The 16,179-nt window shown below is 41.3% G+C and overlaps 1 protein-coding gene across 1 annotated transcript; it reads right to left on the bottom strand.

The window, feature by feature from the left end:
- CLUL1 (clusterin like 1) lies at positions 1-15,569 on the bottom strand. The gene is made up of 8 exons (XM_058422215.1): positions 15,467-15,569; positions 14,287-14,435; positions 12,411-12,578; positions 10,112-10,562; positions 8,737-8,874; positions 3,606-3,820; positions 2,301-2,471; positions 1-490 (listed from the first exon to the last, which is right to left on the bottom strand). Exons 1-7 carry the CDS (start codon positions 15,567-15,569, stop codon positions 2,304-2,306), a joined length of 1,392 nt encoding a protein of 463 aa, XP_058278198.1. The 3' UTR covers positions 1-490; positions 2,301-2,303.
- Between the last annotated feature and the right edge of the window lie 610 nt (positions 15,570-16,179).

Genomic DNA, 16,179 nt, shown 5'->3' with positions numbered 1-16,179 from the left:
CAACTGGAGGAAGAAATTGAATATTTTCATTGCAAAATAATATGCTACATGCAGATGGAAATCTGGCTGATTCAGACTTAGCTGAATGTGCAACATCTGTAGGGATCAGTCTTGAAAAGGCTTAAGAATGAGTTTGAATATGAGTATGCAAATAGAAATTACTTTTATGTTTACAGCTAATTATGTCCTTAAATCTTTGCATAACCGGAGCCATAGCATGTTATCAAAGACTACCTTGCTGTCAACATAAATTACATTTTATTTAAATAAATGAATATTGAAATGGATTTTGTTTGGGGTTTGAGTTTAAAGATTTCTACAGTCTTTGGTTGATAGCTTATATGCCACAGTATTTACTAAGCAACATTTTATTTATATGCAACTATTTTAACCATAGTAATTTCACAGTTATCTGTGTTGAGCATAGGGGTAGTTCAACTAAGGAGCATATACTTTATTTCAGGAAGAAAGAATTCACACTTCTTCTTTCCTAGGAGGAAAAAAAAAGTAAGATTATACGTCTTGGTTTTGAATGGAGAAAAATATGTTAGAAAAATAAGTATATGTGGAATGTACCAGTGTCCTGTTATAGAAACATACATAACATAAAAACCAGACAGAAACTTTTTTTCTCTCTCTCTTTCTGTTCTTACAGATCTGTCCAGTTTTCTTGTAGAGTTTTAACTCTTTTTTATCCATTACGTTTTCATGTACTCTAAGCCTTGTGCAAACTGAATGTAAAATGTGTGTGGTTGTGTAAAATGTGTGATTTTGAAATCAACACCGCTTACTTTTCTCGGGTATGAAATGGCTACACAAGATACGTCCACAGGAAAATCAGACTAAGGTTCAGGCTAAAAATCATCATCAAACTACAGAACTAATTACTGCCATCATTAGGCCCTGAATTAGTATTCCATGATCTGAAAGAGTATTTATCATTTATATCTATATCTGCATATAAATTACACGGAATTTTGAAGGAAAATTGTAGAGAAAGGGTTGCAGCATTTTATTTCATATGTTTATAAATATTAAAATGTAATTTCACCAACATTTACCTAAGCAAAGTACATGGTGAAGTTTATTCTATTATGTCTGAATTCTGCAGCCCACCTCAGCCTCTCTGGTGGGATCAATTTCTTTCACCAGCTCAAAAATTGTGCCTCTGACCTCAAAAGAATAAGCAAGTTTAATACAAAGTGCTGAAATCTTCTTCATCTACTTTGTTAATGTTGAATGCTCTTTCTCTGCCTCCTGAGACTTCTCTTTGTGCGCAGGTTACGCTTCAATTGCTAAGCTGAGGAAATCAGCTATGACCTAAAGAGAAACTATGTCCAAATCTGGTCCTTCTCAGAAGATTTGGGGACACTACAGTGATTAGCTTGAAAGTCTCATGTGTCTTGTGGCTCTGTTCCCCTGGAAGAGACAACTCTGAGAGTCAGAGGCCACTAAAGCTCTGCATCCCTGAGTTTTCTGGGCAGGGAAACACAGGGGAGGGGGGTTTAAAGTTCCATAGCAATGTGATGCCACCTAAAACCATGCCATCTTTCCTGGAGATTCCCTGTGGGACTAATGAATATGAAGCATTTTTCCTCCCTGCCTCTCTGCCTCGTTCTTTCTTCCTTTTTCTGAAATGTCTTAAACAAGGAGAGAGGCTTCTTGTGTGTCCTTTCTACAAAAATGGTTGAAGCCCATGAGCAGGATCTTTCTGTGCATGGTCCTGCGTGTTGAACTGCATCCACTATTAATAAACACTGTTAATCTGAGCAGCATGCTGCTAATGCAGAAATGTAACGGCAAGACAGGTCTCCCAAGTCCTGGTGGTGATTCTCACTTTCCACTCCTTTATCATCAAAATGAATATGAGTATGCTCTCAAACACTACTGAAAATATATTTTAAAAAACCCATAATGAATAGTGGTAATTCCAGTCCATTCATGATGAATGAGCACAAAGACATGGTTTTCGATGCCACACTGGGCTGTGGTTGTGAGGCAATTCTTTTCTGAGGAAATATTTATCATCACATTACCTCATCCCAGCTGTTACTAAAAGATGGAGGGTTTCACAGTTAAATAAGTCAAATCATTTAATATCATCATGTCTGTGTTTTGCAGGCAAGAACATTGAGTGTTTGTGTTTTCCATAATGCTTCTGTTTTTCTCAGTGTGTCCTTTCTTAAAAGGCAGTCTCATATACACCATGACTGAATCTTGTTCCAACTAAGGTTTAGTGCAGTGTAAGCACCTCTTATGAAGGGGTGTGTTCTCTGTGAAAGCAGAAGGAATGAACTTACCACTTAAAAATTCTGCTTATACAATTGGAGTGCTTTCCCAGCTATGTATTCAATGAACTCCGGACTCTTGGGATCTACGTTGGGAGGAACTTTAATGGTGAAAGTTGGTGAAGTCAGAATGTTCACATCTACCACAGTTTCGTCTTTACTGGAGGGATCCCCAGGTACCACCTAAAAGAGATCAGTACTTTAGACAGTGCAAACTGCTGTGTGCTTTCAGTTTTGTTTATATCCACTGTTCCCACTCTCTTTAATAGGGGAAAATAAAATAGGGGAATGTTTTAGACTTGTCTACTTTCTTTAAAGTGTTTTCTTCTGAAAAGACTGTGGGTGTCTGAATTTATGTAGGTGGTGGAAAGAGCTGACATGGCACCGCCAAGACCATATTAAAGAACTGTATGTTAATATTTATACCATGAGCTATATCTATAAAGAGCTTCTGTTCTAATGAGAACTTCTGAGGTGTCCCACTAAGTTCAATGCAACATTTGTGTGATTGAGTTTATTCATTCCTGTGTGTTTTTCTAAATCAGACTTAGTTCTGTAGCTTTATTTCCTAGAACAGCTATCTCGGACTCAGTTGGGAGGGTGTGCCTGTCTCCTGTTCCTCTTTTCCTCATGAGGTTCAGCAAGGCCAAGTGGTATTTTTTGGTGGATTGTACCATCATTTTGTAAAAAGTTCTGCTAGTAATAGTAGTAATTCACTATATATGACTGGATTTCTGAGTGAGAAGAGAGAATAAATTTGTTCCTTGCCCAGGAGAATGGATTGAATTTACCTTGGATGTATCCTTGTGTGTGAGACACAATTAATCATTACGTATTTACTGAAATATTGACCAATGCTGTCAAGAATGTGCTGCTTCCACTGCAAAAATCTGTAAACATCTGCCTTCTTTGAACTTTGGAATATATAAGTATAGACACAGATAGCTAGACATTCATCGATCCAGTATGGATGAGTTAGTGCTGGCGCAGTGCAGTTTATCTGTGAAGGTAATCTGAGGCCAGTCAAAGCTGCTAGTGTCAATTTACTCTTATCAGACAGTGATTCAGGTTAGCCTGTCAGCCATCCATTAGACTATAAGGATTTAGAGGAAAATAGTTTCTAATCTCAGGAGTTTCAGCTCATCGAGGAGCATGAAACAAGCTCACCAAGCATACACAAATTCAAGATGAGTAGGAATGTGGTATTGTAAGCCCAAACATTACACATGTATAAACATCCACAACTCCCAGAAGCATAAGCATGAGCAAAATGCGGGTTAAAGGAAGCAATAGCTCCCTTCAGAAGACAACCCTTACCTTAACTATGTTGAAAATGTTTTCTGGTCCGATGGTCATGTTGGATAACTCAGACACCCACCCAAATCTTTCTTTCATTTTGTTCAACAAGTAGGAAGTGTCCTCTGTGTGATGCCGAACCACCTGGAGAATCTGCTCATACTGCTCCCCTGAGACATTAACCAGCTTAAAGGCTTCATCAAACTTTATGTGCAGCTCAGGAACATTTGGGCAATCTGTTAGAAAAGACAGTGTTATGTCTTGTACTTCATCTTTTCTGTCTGAAGAAATGAAAACTGTAAAAAAAGTCTAACAAGGGGCCATGGTTTGGATGGATCTTTAAATAATGCTGAAAAACAGAGAATAATTTTTACTGACTTATGGTAGATTTAGTTTAGACTCAATGACTAAATGAATGCATTAACCCATTTGTTGCATTAAAGTGATTTACCAAGTTTCTATCATATAGTATAAGATTTATATCATATTTCATGATGATAGATTTTCTGTTAATGCTAAATAAGATCCGGTAAATTTTACATATAGCAACTTCATAGTCTTATACATTATGGGTTTTTTTATTGGCTCATATTCCATCATGATTTTATCCCAGGTATATAGACTACAAGGCAGGGGCTGAGAGAGCAAAGTTGCTTCCACTGTAAGAGAAGATCAGTTTTGAGACCTGATGACTCCAAAGGGAATTGGCTAAGTAGCCACTCTCCATAATATTTGAGAGGTGAAGTCTCTGGTGACTGGGAAAATGTAACTATTTCACTGATTTTTTAAAAAGGGTTGTAAGAAGGACCCTGAGGACTACCACCCTGGCAGCCTCAGCTCTGTGCCTGGAGAGATCATGGAACAGATCCTCCAAGAAGGTCTGCTTAGGCATATGGAAGATAGGGAAATGATTCAGGGCAGCCAGCAGGGCTTCACCAAGAGCAAGTCCTGCCTGACCAACCAGAGGCCTCCTATGATGGAATGATTCCATCAGTGGAGAAGGAAAGGGTTAGAGAAGTCATTTATCTATATTTCTTTAAGACCATTGACACGGTCCACCACAGCATCCTTCCCCCTAAACTGGAGAGATACGGATTTGATGGGTGGACTGTTTGGTGGATGAGGAATTGAGTGGATGGTGATATCCAGAGGGTAGTGGTCAATGGCCTCATGCTCAGATAGACATCACGGACAAGTGGTGTCCCTTAGGAGTCCATACTGGGACCAGTACTGTTTAATGTCTTCATCAGTGACATGGACAGGGGGATCAAGTGCACCCCAGGCAGGTTCACAGAAGACACCAAGCTGAGTGGGTGGTTGACACACCCAGGGGATGGGATGCCATGCAGAGAGACCTGGACAAGCTCATGAAGTGGGCCCAGGTGAACCTCATGAGGTTCAGCAAGACCAAGTGCAAGGTGCTGCACCTGAATTGTGGCAACTCCTGCTATCAGCACAGGCTGGAAGATGAACAGATTGAGAGCAGCCCTGCCAAGAGGGACTAGGGGGTGCTGGTGGATGAATAGCTGGACATGAACTGGCCATGTGTGCTCACAGCCCAGAAAGCCAAACACATCCTGGGCTGCATCAAAAGAATCATGGCCAGCATGGTGAGGGAGGTGATTTTGCCCCCCCACTCTTCTCTTATAAGACCCCTGAAGTGCTTCACCAGGTCTGGACTCCTGTATTGGTTTGGCACTGCCTGGTTTTAGCTAGCAGGGGGGCCACAAAGACAGCTCCTGTGAGAAGCTGCTGGAAGTTTCCCACCATGTCCAGCAGACCCAATCCTTGATGGTTCTGAAGATGGACATGCTGCTGGCCAAAACTGGGCCAGTGAGAGAGGTTGGTAGTGCCTCTGTGATGACATAAGTAAGAAGAAAATCAAAACAAAGTGATGGGGTTTTGCTTCTTGTCAGAGAAGGGGCAGGTGAGAACATGTGAGGGAAACAACATGGAGACAGCAGGGTCAGTGGAGAAGGAGGGGCAGGAGGTGCTCCAGGTGCCAGAGCTGAGATTCCTCTGCAGGTCATGGTGAGACCATGGTGAAGCAGCTGTGCCCCTGCAGCCCATGGGGATCCACAGGGGATACAGAGATCCACCCACAGCCCATGGGGATCCATGGGGGATGCAGAGATCCACCCACAGCTCATGGGGATCCATGGGGAATGCAGAGATCCACCCACAGCCCATGGGGATCCACGTGGGATACAGAGATCCACCCACAGCTCATGGGGATCCACAGGGGATACAGAGATCCACCCACAGCCCACGGGGATCCATGGGGGATGCAGAGATCCACCCACAGCCCACGGGGATCCATGGGGGATGCAGAGATCCACCCACAGCCCGTGGGGATCCATGGGGAATGCAGAGATCCACCCACAGCCTGTGGGGATCCAGAGGGGAATGCAGAGATCCACCCACAGCCCGTGGGGATCCATGGGGAATGCAGAGATCCACCCACAGCCCATGGGGATCCACGGGGGATGCAGAGATCCACCCACAGCCCGTGGGGATCCATGGGGAATGCAGAGATCCACCCACAGCCCACGGGGATCCATGGGGGATGCAGAGATCCACCCACAGCCCGTGGGGATCCATGGGCAATGCAGAGATCCACCCACAGCCCATGGGGATCCACGGGGGATGCAGAGATCCACCCACAGCCCGTGGGGATCCACGGGGGATGCAGAGATCCACCCACAGCCCGTGGGGATCCACGGGGGATGCAGAGATCCACCCACAGCCCGTGGGGATCCACAGGGGATACAGAGATCCACCCACAGCTCATGGGGATCCATGGAGGATGCAGAGATCCACCCACAGCTCATGGGGATCCACGGGGGATACAGAGATCCACCCACAGCCCATGGGGATCCACGGGGGATACAGAGATCCACTCACAGCCCGTGTGGAAGGTGCCCATGCCGGAGCAGTGGATGCCTGGAGGAGGCTGTGAGCCAGTGGAAGTGCTGTGGAAAGAGAAGGCCCTTGCTCCCAGGCTGGAGCAGTCTGTCCTTGGAGGACCGCACCCCGTCGGAAGAGAGCCACGTCACAGCAGTTTTGGGAGGACTGTCTGACCGTGGGGGGAATTCAGGTTGCAGCAGGTGCAGTCTGGCTGCTGCTCGTGAGAATGGACCCATGCTGGAGAAGTTCACGGAGAACTGTCTCCTGTGGGAGGGACCCCACGGCCTCATAGGGGAAGGACTCCTCTCCTGGAGCAGTGGAAGAAAATCTTGGTGATGAACTGGCCAAAATCCCCTGCCCCGTCCCCCACTCTGTTTGTGGGAAGGAGGGAGGGACTAGGGGGAAGAAGGTGTTTTAAGGGCTTGTTTTACTTCTCATTATCCTCCTCTGATTCTGTTAGTAATAAACTCACTTTGAAACCAAAGCTGAGCCTGTTTTGCCCTTGAAATATTTCTCCCATCCTTATCTCACTCACAAAACCTTCATTAACTTTTTTTTCTCTTTCCTCCTTTGCCCAGCTGCAGCAGGGGAGGGTGAGCAAGCGACTCCCGTGGGTGCCTGGCATTGTGCCAGTGTAAAACCACGACAACTCCTCAGCAGAGAAAGGCAAGGACCTGTTGGAGCATGTCCAGAGGAGGGCCACAAAAACTGTTAAAGGGTGAGAGCATCTCTCCTGTTTATTAGGATGGGCTAATAGAGCTGGGGTCATTCAGCCTGGAGAAGAGGGGACTAGGGACATTTATTGTGGCCTTTGCATTTGTGACCATCAGCAACTGGAGGGTGCCTGTAATAATGATGGGGACAAGCTTTTTGTCAGGCCCTGGGGACAAGAGGTAATGATTTGGAATTGAAAGAGGGTGGTTTTAGACTATATATAAGCAAGAATTTTTTTTACAATAAGGGTGGTGAAACACTCAAACAGGTTGCCCAGAGAGCAGGTAGATGTCCCATCATTGGAAACATTCAAGGTCAGGTTCTGTGGGGCTCTGAGCAGCATGATCTAGATGAAGATGTCCCTGCTGGTTTCCAAGGGATTTATCTAGATGACTTGTAAAGGTCCATTTAACCCGAGATTATTCTATTATTCTGTGACAGAGTTTATTACAAGAATGCCTGTATTCCTGTTGAGTTTCAAGACCTAATATTTATCTCACAGTAGCTAAATAGCAGTATGAGACTAGTACCAGCTGCTGCAAATTCAGAACTGAAGATTGCTGGTTTTTTCTTTACTAAAATATGGATTTTAAACAGGAAAAAATTCTATACAGTAATTCCTCTGTAAAAATTCCGTTTCTTTTCTGTCAAAAAACAAACAGTAACAAACTTGTCTTTGTAATACGTGAGTGTCGATAAAAAGGTAAGTGGTCAGATATTCTTTTAAAAGTGTTTCATTGCTCATTAATGTTTGCCACACTGGAGATATTCTGAAGACATTTAGGTTTAAGTATATTCCTTGGATTTTAAAATCTAAATAATTCTGGAAAGACAGATATGTTATGCTGCAATGGGAGTCCTGACAGCAGTTCTAGGTGATCAGTCTGAAGGTTTTTCAGGTGCCCATGGATGGTGCCAACAGAACCCTGCCATCTCCTTATACTGACATGAAGTTCTCTTTTTGTCTTTCACGTCAGTTCTATTTGCAGACAGCGTTCAACAAAAAGTAATTACAGGTTCTTCAGCACTTGCTTTCCTTGCAAGGCGCTGAATGATAGCTGAGGTTACACCTGGTTGTCAGCAGGAGAAGCGACTGTCGGGAGTTTGAGCTTCTCCTCACTTTCTGCTCAGCACTGCTGCACCCAGGCAGGACGGACTGCTGCCTGACATCCTGCTCCTCTGCAGGATGGCAGCTCTAACAAAATACCTATATATTTTGTTATAGGCTGTGGGACATCTCCTTTGGGCATCAGCAGTATGTTAACAACTGAGCTATACTGACACTCTGTGGAGACAGTGGGGAAAGCTAATTGAAATCATCTGGAATGAGGAATGGTTATTGTAGCCTTAGTTACAGTAAAAACTCAGGGACTAAATGTTAATTCCTGTAGAAAATTAAAATCTCAAAATCTATAAGACAGTGATCAATGCATTGCAGAAAGAAAGAAAGAAAGAAAGAAAGAAAGAAAGAAAGAAAGAAAGAAAAGAAAAAAAAAAAAAAAAAAAAAAAAATGGGAAAATAGTTATTTACCATGCAAAAGATTGTCTTGACATTTCTGGCATCTCTCATGAAACTGTGGGCATCCAGAGGAGTTCTCCCGGAGCTCCCTGCACTGAAGTCTCTGGCGCCCTGACACAATTTTTGAAAACATGCCACTTCTGTCAGGATCTAGAATGAAGTCATAGTATTTTTAGACTGCCGTTAAACTTAGAGTCTTTATAAGTACGCATTCATTACCGAGCCTGAGTGCTAGAATATAATTTCTTGCCCTTAATCCAAAGCATTTTGCATAAATTCCCTTTCCTAGACCTCCACTTCCCCTCCCCCCACAAAAATAAAAGGAATTATTAAAAAGTAGAACTCAGGAGAAGATTCAAATCATGTTTTCTTTCAAGGAATTCATGCTGCTTTAGTGTATTCCCTTAGAAAGACTTAGGAGTATATTCCCCAGACACAACCAAACAATTGCTAATACTATTACATATTATTTCTGCAACATGTGAGTTCTGTTAAGATATTTTTGACCCTTAGAAGTCAAGATGTTTCATAATCACATACAGTTAGATGAGAACACAGTACCAAAGCTTATTTCTGAGGTAGCATGGCTTATGATGCAGACAAAAAAAATTAAAACACTGTTTAAGAATCACTTAACTTTGTATTTCCTGATGATCACGTAATGTTTATGTCACCTGCCACTCAGAGTTATGGTATGTGCTCACGGTGATTCCTTGATGAGGATCAACATGTATTTGTCCTATTTGCAATAGTCAAATATGAGGCTTATTTGAATTCTAAGAGTTGGCCATGATCCTTTTCCTTCACTGAGTGTCATCACCAACGGTATGCCCAGAATATTCTGGTCACTGGAAAACCTGATGGCTGGTCTTCGGCTGGTATTTGATTGTCAAATTACATTGCTGCTGTAGCCTGGAACAGGACTTGCAGCTGTCAAGCTTAATTTAGCATCATTTGGCAAGAGCAGGGATATGCCTTGACATCTCACAGAATTACCCTAATTTTTTCGAATTGGTGACCATGTCAATAAGAGATGATACAAATCTTATCCTGACAAATGCCGAGATTAAATCTGTCGGTCAGCCTTATGAAAACCTGCATCCACCCTTAATTTAAGTGCTCCTGAGGAGCTCCTGCAAGTGCTTTGTGAATTGCCGTGAAAATCAGGCTTTATGGGACCCCTAAGTGCCCCTGCAACATTTCTCTGAGATTTCTAGGTGACTTCTATTTGTTTAACTATTAGTTATTAGTTATCCCTGACCCATAGCCTCCAGACCTTCCTTACGTATCTCACACTCACACACTGGAAACTGAGCAATTTGCTGCAGTTTAGCCGTCCCAAGGGGCTTGATGTCATTACCAGTGCAGTCAGTTTTCATCTTCTAACACTTGCCTTTGGTTTGTTCTGGCACATCTCTTCTATAATCTCTGTATTCATCAAACACGTCGGTGATCACCTCAGTGACACCTTCGAGCACCGTCCTGCTGAAATCAAAAACTGTCTGTAAGAAGCCGGGCATGCGCCAGCCTCTCTGGGAGCCATCGATTCGGGTGGTGACCTCAGGTAAAGCTGGCATACTGGGGGACTCACTCAGGTCCAGGTCAGACATGAAATATGTCTGAAAAGACTGGTCAAATTCTTTTTGCATGTGCTTGAAAAAAGTGAAACTTCTGTCAAATATTGTGCCCACATCCGATAATAGCTGACTAAATAAATCTTCCATCTTTACTAGCTGGGTATCTTCTTTCTCAGGCTTTTCATTAGACTGGATGTCTCTTCCTTGCTCCTCATGAAAAGTAAATATGAGTGGAGGTATTTTCCTCAAAAAATCTTCAACCTGTGTATATGAAGGAGACCGATTAGGAGACAGACAAGTTACCAGTTTCTCACCTCTCAGGTAAGTGCCTCTAATTTTTCTCTTTCAAATACTTATAGAATCAATGCCCTCTTAATAACTGCCAACACAGCGTATTTTCTGAAGTAATTTAAGACTCTAGACCCCAAAGAGGGGAAATGCATTCAATCTAAATCATTAGTTCCAAATCAGATGTGGAGTAAAACTTCTGCCCATTGTCCTTTAATCTGTGGGGACTCAAAGTTACCATCAACATTCGGGTTTCTTCCAACAGACAGCTTGGACTTTACGTTGTAAAATGTGAGATGCATCTTTATGTTGCAAAGATGTGTCTGCTTAAGTGTGGTGTAGGGAGCAGAAGGTGATTACTGCTCCCTACTTGAAGTCACTACTTTGGCCTGAGCCACTGGAGTGGTTTCTTGAGCCACACTCCATGGCATTAGAAAACAGGTAAGGGTTAAGAGGCACCCTGCTAAAACACACACGTATAGATATAATAGATATAGACAGATATATATATATATAGATAAAGATAGTTATATATATTAATTTAAACAAACAAACAAAACCACAACAAAACAAAAACCAACCAAATCATCAGCTTGATCTGACCACTAGTGCAGCTTAGAGGGAAGGTGAAGTGTGAAGCAGCACTGCAGGACTGCCAGCATTGCTCCTGGTCTCTCTGCGTCCTCAGCCACAGCTATCATCTTTGTCTTCTTTTTATTCTTTTTCTTTTTCTTTTTCTTTTTTTTTTTTTTAAATGACTTAGGTCACAACACAATTCTTACTTAGAATGCTTCAAATAAACCAAATAACTCATGGAGGAAGTTACCAAGAGGGTCAAAGACAGTGACAATGCAATGTATAACTTCTACTGCAGTAATTGCAGCATCCACAGACTCTTGAAAATCTAAAACATATATATGAGCTACCCATGGGTGGTATCTAAAAAGGCAAAAGTATCACAGTCTTCAATTTAATATCTCCCACATTTTAACCTGAATTATTTTAAGAATATACACAAATATTAAACCCCTTTTCTCTAAACCCTGCCTGAAACACACCATATTTAATGTTTAAGTTATTGTATTTTTCACTACATGGGAGGGGTTAAAGCTAGGGAATCTGGCTAACGTTTTAGTAGCAGCAATTACAGGTTTGCTTCAGAAGTTTGTTGCACTTAAAGCATATGCCCAAACACAAACAAATGTGATTACAATTGTTAAATTTTGTAGTAGTAATGGGCTAGTCAGGAAACCCTGTTTTCTTTCTAGTAGAATTAGGGGAATCTCCTTTGCTGACAGGTTCCTTTAATATAAGTGGTTAAGCATTTTAAAGCTTTGTTTGTTACTTAAAGAGTTTATTTAAGATAAATATAGGAAAGAATGATGTAATAAGTAGGTGACTTCCCCCGCCCCCCATGTAATTTGCTAACTACATCTACACTTTTAACTTTGCTGATTTTCAGATGGACCATAAAGAATCTATGCAGCATTTTTTACAAACAGTTATCCGGCATCTTAGTACGAGTCCCACTGTGAGAGAAAACATCGTATATCTGGAATGAGTCTGTTGGAGTTAGGGGAGTCATCAGTTTCCATGGAATCTTGCCAGGGTGCAACTGAACTCGTTTTGGCTCAGCATTCCATGACCATAATCACATGTAATCTCTACCTTATAACTTCATCTCTCCAGACTCCCTAAATCAAATTAATTTTTGTAAGCTGATATAACTGGCAGACCTAGGTATTGAGAAAATAAGATGTGCTGTCTCTTAAGCTTTGAGTGAACTCAAGAGTATTCTCCAGATACGAAGTTTCTTCCTACCTTTCTCTTAAAGGTTGACGCACCGTGTTTGCAAGTTGTGTAATATCTCATGCAGGTGCTTTCTAAACAAGATTCACATTCATTCCATAGATTTTTCAAGGCTACTTGACATTGTCTTTCCTCTTCTTCCAGTCTTGCCTTTACTTCATCCATGAGTTGCAAGGCTTGCTAAGGAAAAAGATTCAGTTGAGGGCAATTTTCAGATTAGTATTCTAAGTACTTACCCCGGTGCTGATCACTCATTTTGGCTATTTATGGCTCCTTTTTTTGCTAATCCCAAACCACTAGGGTAGGTTGCCTTCTCATATGCTGTCATAAATGGAGGGAACTGAAAACTGAAAAACTTTTCCTTATAGGATTTTTCTGATGTTGTTCTCTCAGGGGGCAGCCTACAGAAACAAATAGATCTCTACAGTCTACCAGGATTTTTGATGTTCAGAAAAAAACTCACACATCATTCTGTGTAAGAATTCAGCCTCCCACATGGTCATGTGTTCAACTTATGTTATTTTTTCTCCATATCATCTGAGCAGTGTTCATCTGTCCCACAAATAGCCCTTTTCTGTTGCTTTTCTGCCCTTTTCTGTTGCTTTTCTCTGCCTTTAAGGGATTGATATTTCATGACGATAGGTCCTTGCCATAAAGTCTTTCTAATGCAGAAATATATAAAAATATAGCATCTCTGCTATTTGTGAGTGTACTAATCAAAAGGCTGTAGTAAGGGTATTTTTTCCTACTCTTGTGGAAGTATGAGCACTCCTTCCATACTGAAGGGCAGGCAACAAAAAGCATTTTACAATGCTGCTTCTATTTACTTAATCAGTTAGGGCACAATGCTGATCAGATCAGAAGCAGCATTTTTGGAATAGACTTGACAATGGAAAGAGAAAAGTTCTTTCTGTTAAAGTAGATTGCACATCATCAATTTCTCTCTCCAATTGCAACATATTTTAATAGTTTTTGTTTCCAAACAATGTTCCAAGTTATCTCTAAGTACGACAGAAACCTTTTAATTGGTGGGGCTTATTCCTTTTTGTCAGCATTCCAATTGGGAAGAGACTCACATAAAAGAAAACCTCTGTCAGAATGTGCTCGATGGAGACAGTAACTGCAGTTTTCATAATCTATGTTTAGTTATTTTCTGATCTTTCTAATACATTTATTCAGTGTTTTATGAACTCTCACTGTGGATGTAAGTCCTGTGTAAATGAAATCATCCAGTAAGATCTAACAAGAGTGTTGATTGTGGGAGTGCACTGGTGTTCCTTAAGATGTTCAAAAGCTATCAGGTACATTTTGGCTTGCTTATACCAACAGTTTAAACTAACTACCAGATGCTGGGCCAGGAGGGAATTTTCCTTCATTTTTGTTGAAACAAAGCTAGGATATTCTTATTTTTTTAAATATACAGTACACCTCTGTTTCTTCACATCATCTGAGCATATGGCTCTGAGCCTAGGCATTGCACTAAGACATTGGAAATTTCCCTGATTCACTGTACTTTCTTTAGAGCACATTATCATTTGAGGCTTTTATATTCTCCTGCAGGTCTGAAGCAAAAGCAAAGCAAGCTGGAAAACATCTTGTGGCCCCAGGAGTACAGAGACATGGAGGGCAGAGCTGCTGGATCTTCCGCACAAAACCCTGTTGTTCGGTGGCCTGCGGTTGCCTTGGTGTGAATCCAGTGAAGCAGGGGTTTTTAGAAACAAGCAGTATGTGCTATTTTCCTCTGCCAGTGAGACAAAGGGGCAGAAGCAGATTTTCTCTCAATCCGGTGTCTGCGTGGAAAGATGTGCACTACTTGTTTTGTACGTACCATTTGGTTTACGTTCTTCCCAGAATAAACAGAAAAACCCCACAGATGCATTTGTGTTACCTGTTTTTCTTCACTGCTCTTCTTCAAGGTTTTCATCAGATCTATGTGCTTATCTTCATTTCTTTCCATCATAATTTTCATCTGCTTAATACCAATCAAAGCTTTCTTTACCTCTTCATCTACATACTTCTCTCCAACTTCAGATAATTCTGAAAAAGCCAGATTATACAGTGACTTAATCAGATTTTAACACTATTGCAAATTGTCATCCACTGATGATGAAGAATGAAATAGCTCTATGTTTCCCTACAGTGGCAGAGCCAAATCTGAGATAGCAAATGCTCAATAATACTGAGACAAGAAAATTTCCAAGAAGCCTGTGACATCTTCCCTCTACATTTTGAAAACGCAGATTACAAGTGCCTTCAACCTGTTTTCATAAAAATTCAATTTCTAGGCTTCCTGTGAATAATGACCGTAGAGTTTTGGTGAAAACCTGGGCTGGCCCATGCATTGCACCTTGAAGCTTTGCATGATTGGTTATCTTTTATCTGTATTTGTTTTCTTTATGGAAATACCCTGACTATCACTGGAACTATAGAAAACAAGTAAAACCATATCACCTTGAGACTGCCAAAAACACATCGATCACTTCTTCCTTTACATGTTTCTTCCTCATCCCTAACTTGGCATTTGTTTATTACCAAAATCTTATCAACACAGACTGAAGCACAGCATTGTTTAATGGCTAATCCTCTTTCTAGCCACAAAATAAAGCCATGCTTAGAGGCGTGCATGTGTGCAGAATAGCCGCTCTTTTCTAAATTACGTAATTTTATTTCAGTTGTTTGTAAAAGCTGCCTTTTTCAGTGAAGTGTGTAAGCGTAGAGGAAATATTTTCAAAGATTATTTGCACAAACGAAATAGTTCACAATCTGTTGAATTGAATTTTGGGCTCAGTTTATATTCTGATGATCTACAAGGAACCAAGAAACCTATAAAAATCCTGTAAACACTTTCTTTTTTGGCAGGTGATGCTTATCTGTTAATCGCTTTACTTTTTCATCCTGCTTGTTCTTGTCTTCCTATTCTTTGCGCACGTGTGTGTGTCTAGGCACGCAATCAGCTTTATTATTTCTAAGCTCCACACAAGCAAGTGGAACTTGTGGAAGTCAAAATGCAGTACCCAGCTGGAGACCTGGGCCCTTGCAGCGTGCCGTGGCAGGAAAAGCATACGTACGCTTGAGGTTGTCCCGGAGATTCATCTCCTCCTGCTTGGTCGGTGCGCACTGCTGGCCCTTCAGACACAGCACGTGTATTAGAAATATCCAAGAGGACCTCATGTTCTTTCTGTTTAAGAAAAAAGGTTTGGTGCAGTTACATTGTCAGGAAGCTCAGATGTCTAGGTATACTAAGCAAATATTAATATTAACTGTAATATTAAGTATCTAACAAGATCCCATTAATTTTGCCTTTAACTATGGTTTCTGGGATGTATAGCTTGCACTTATAAATGCTACTCTTGGTGAAAATACACGAGTAAATAGCTTGACCTCATTTGTAATTATCTATTTAGATTAATTAGATGAGTTTTGCGCAGTGGTTAACAGAATCAGGACATGTATATATAAAATCAAAAGCTTATGCTGCTCTGTCTGTCCCTCTTCTGCTTTGTGAAACACACTAATTACTGATCTCATATTGTGTCCTTAGTTCATATTATAAATACATCCATGCTAAACACTATTGCCAGTTTTATAGAGGGGAGTTTCTGGAATGTTATTCCCTTTCTTGTGTCCAAACATGCAATTCCTTTCAGCGTCCTTCAGAATAACACTTAATATAAGAGATGCAACAATAGGTGTGCCAAGAAACCAGCAATTAGATCAGTTTGTAAACAAACAAGTCAGCAAATGAAAGAAATCCCTACAAAACAAGGAAAAGAAATGCCAT

Source organism: Hirundo rustica, chromosome 1 (genome assembly GCF_015227805.2).
Source record: "Hirundo rustica isolate bHirRus1 chromosome 1, bHirRus1.pri.v3, whole genome shotgun sequence".
In the NCBI taxonomy this organism is placed as follows: Eukaryota; Metazoa; Chordata; class Aves; order Passeriformes; family Hirundinidae; genus Hirundo; species Hirundo rustica.
Note: the sequence above shows the minus strand (reverse complement) of the source record. Positions and strands in the feature narration are given on the sequence as shown.

Bases quoted from the DNA above. Each gene is read 5' to 3' on its own strand.
- CLUL1 (XM_058422215.1), bottom strand. From the start codon at position 15,569: ATGAGGTCCTCTTGGATATTTCTAATACACGTGCTGTGTCTGAAGGGC. The intron at 12,579-14,286 runs GTAACACAAATG...CTTTTTCCTTAG, and splicing joins AGAGCAGTGAAGAAAAACAG to CAAGCCTTGCAACTCATGGA. The intron at 10,563-12,410 runs GTAGGAAGAAAC...TCATATACACAG, and splicing joins CGTCAACCTTTAAGAGAAAG to GTTGAAGATTTTTTGAGGAA.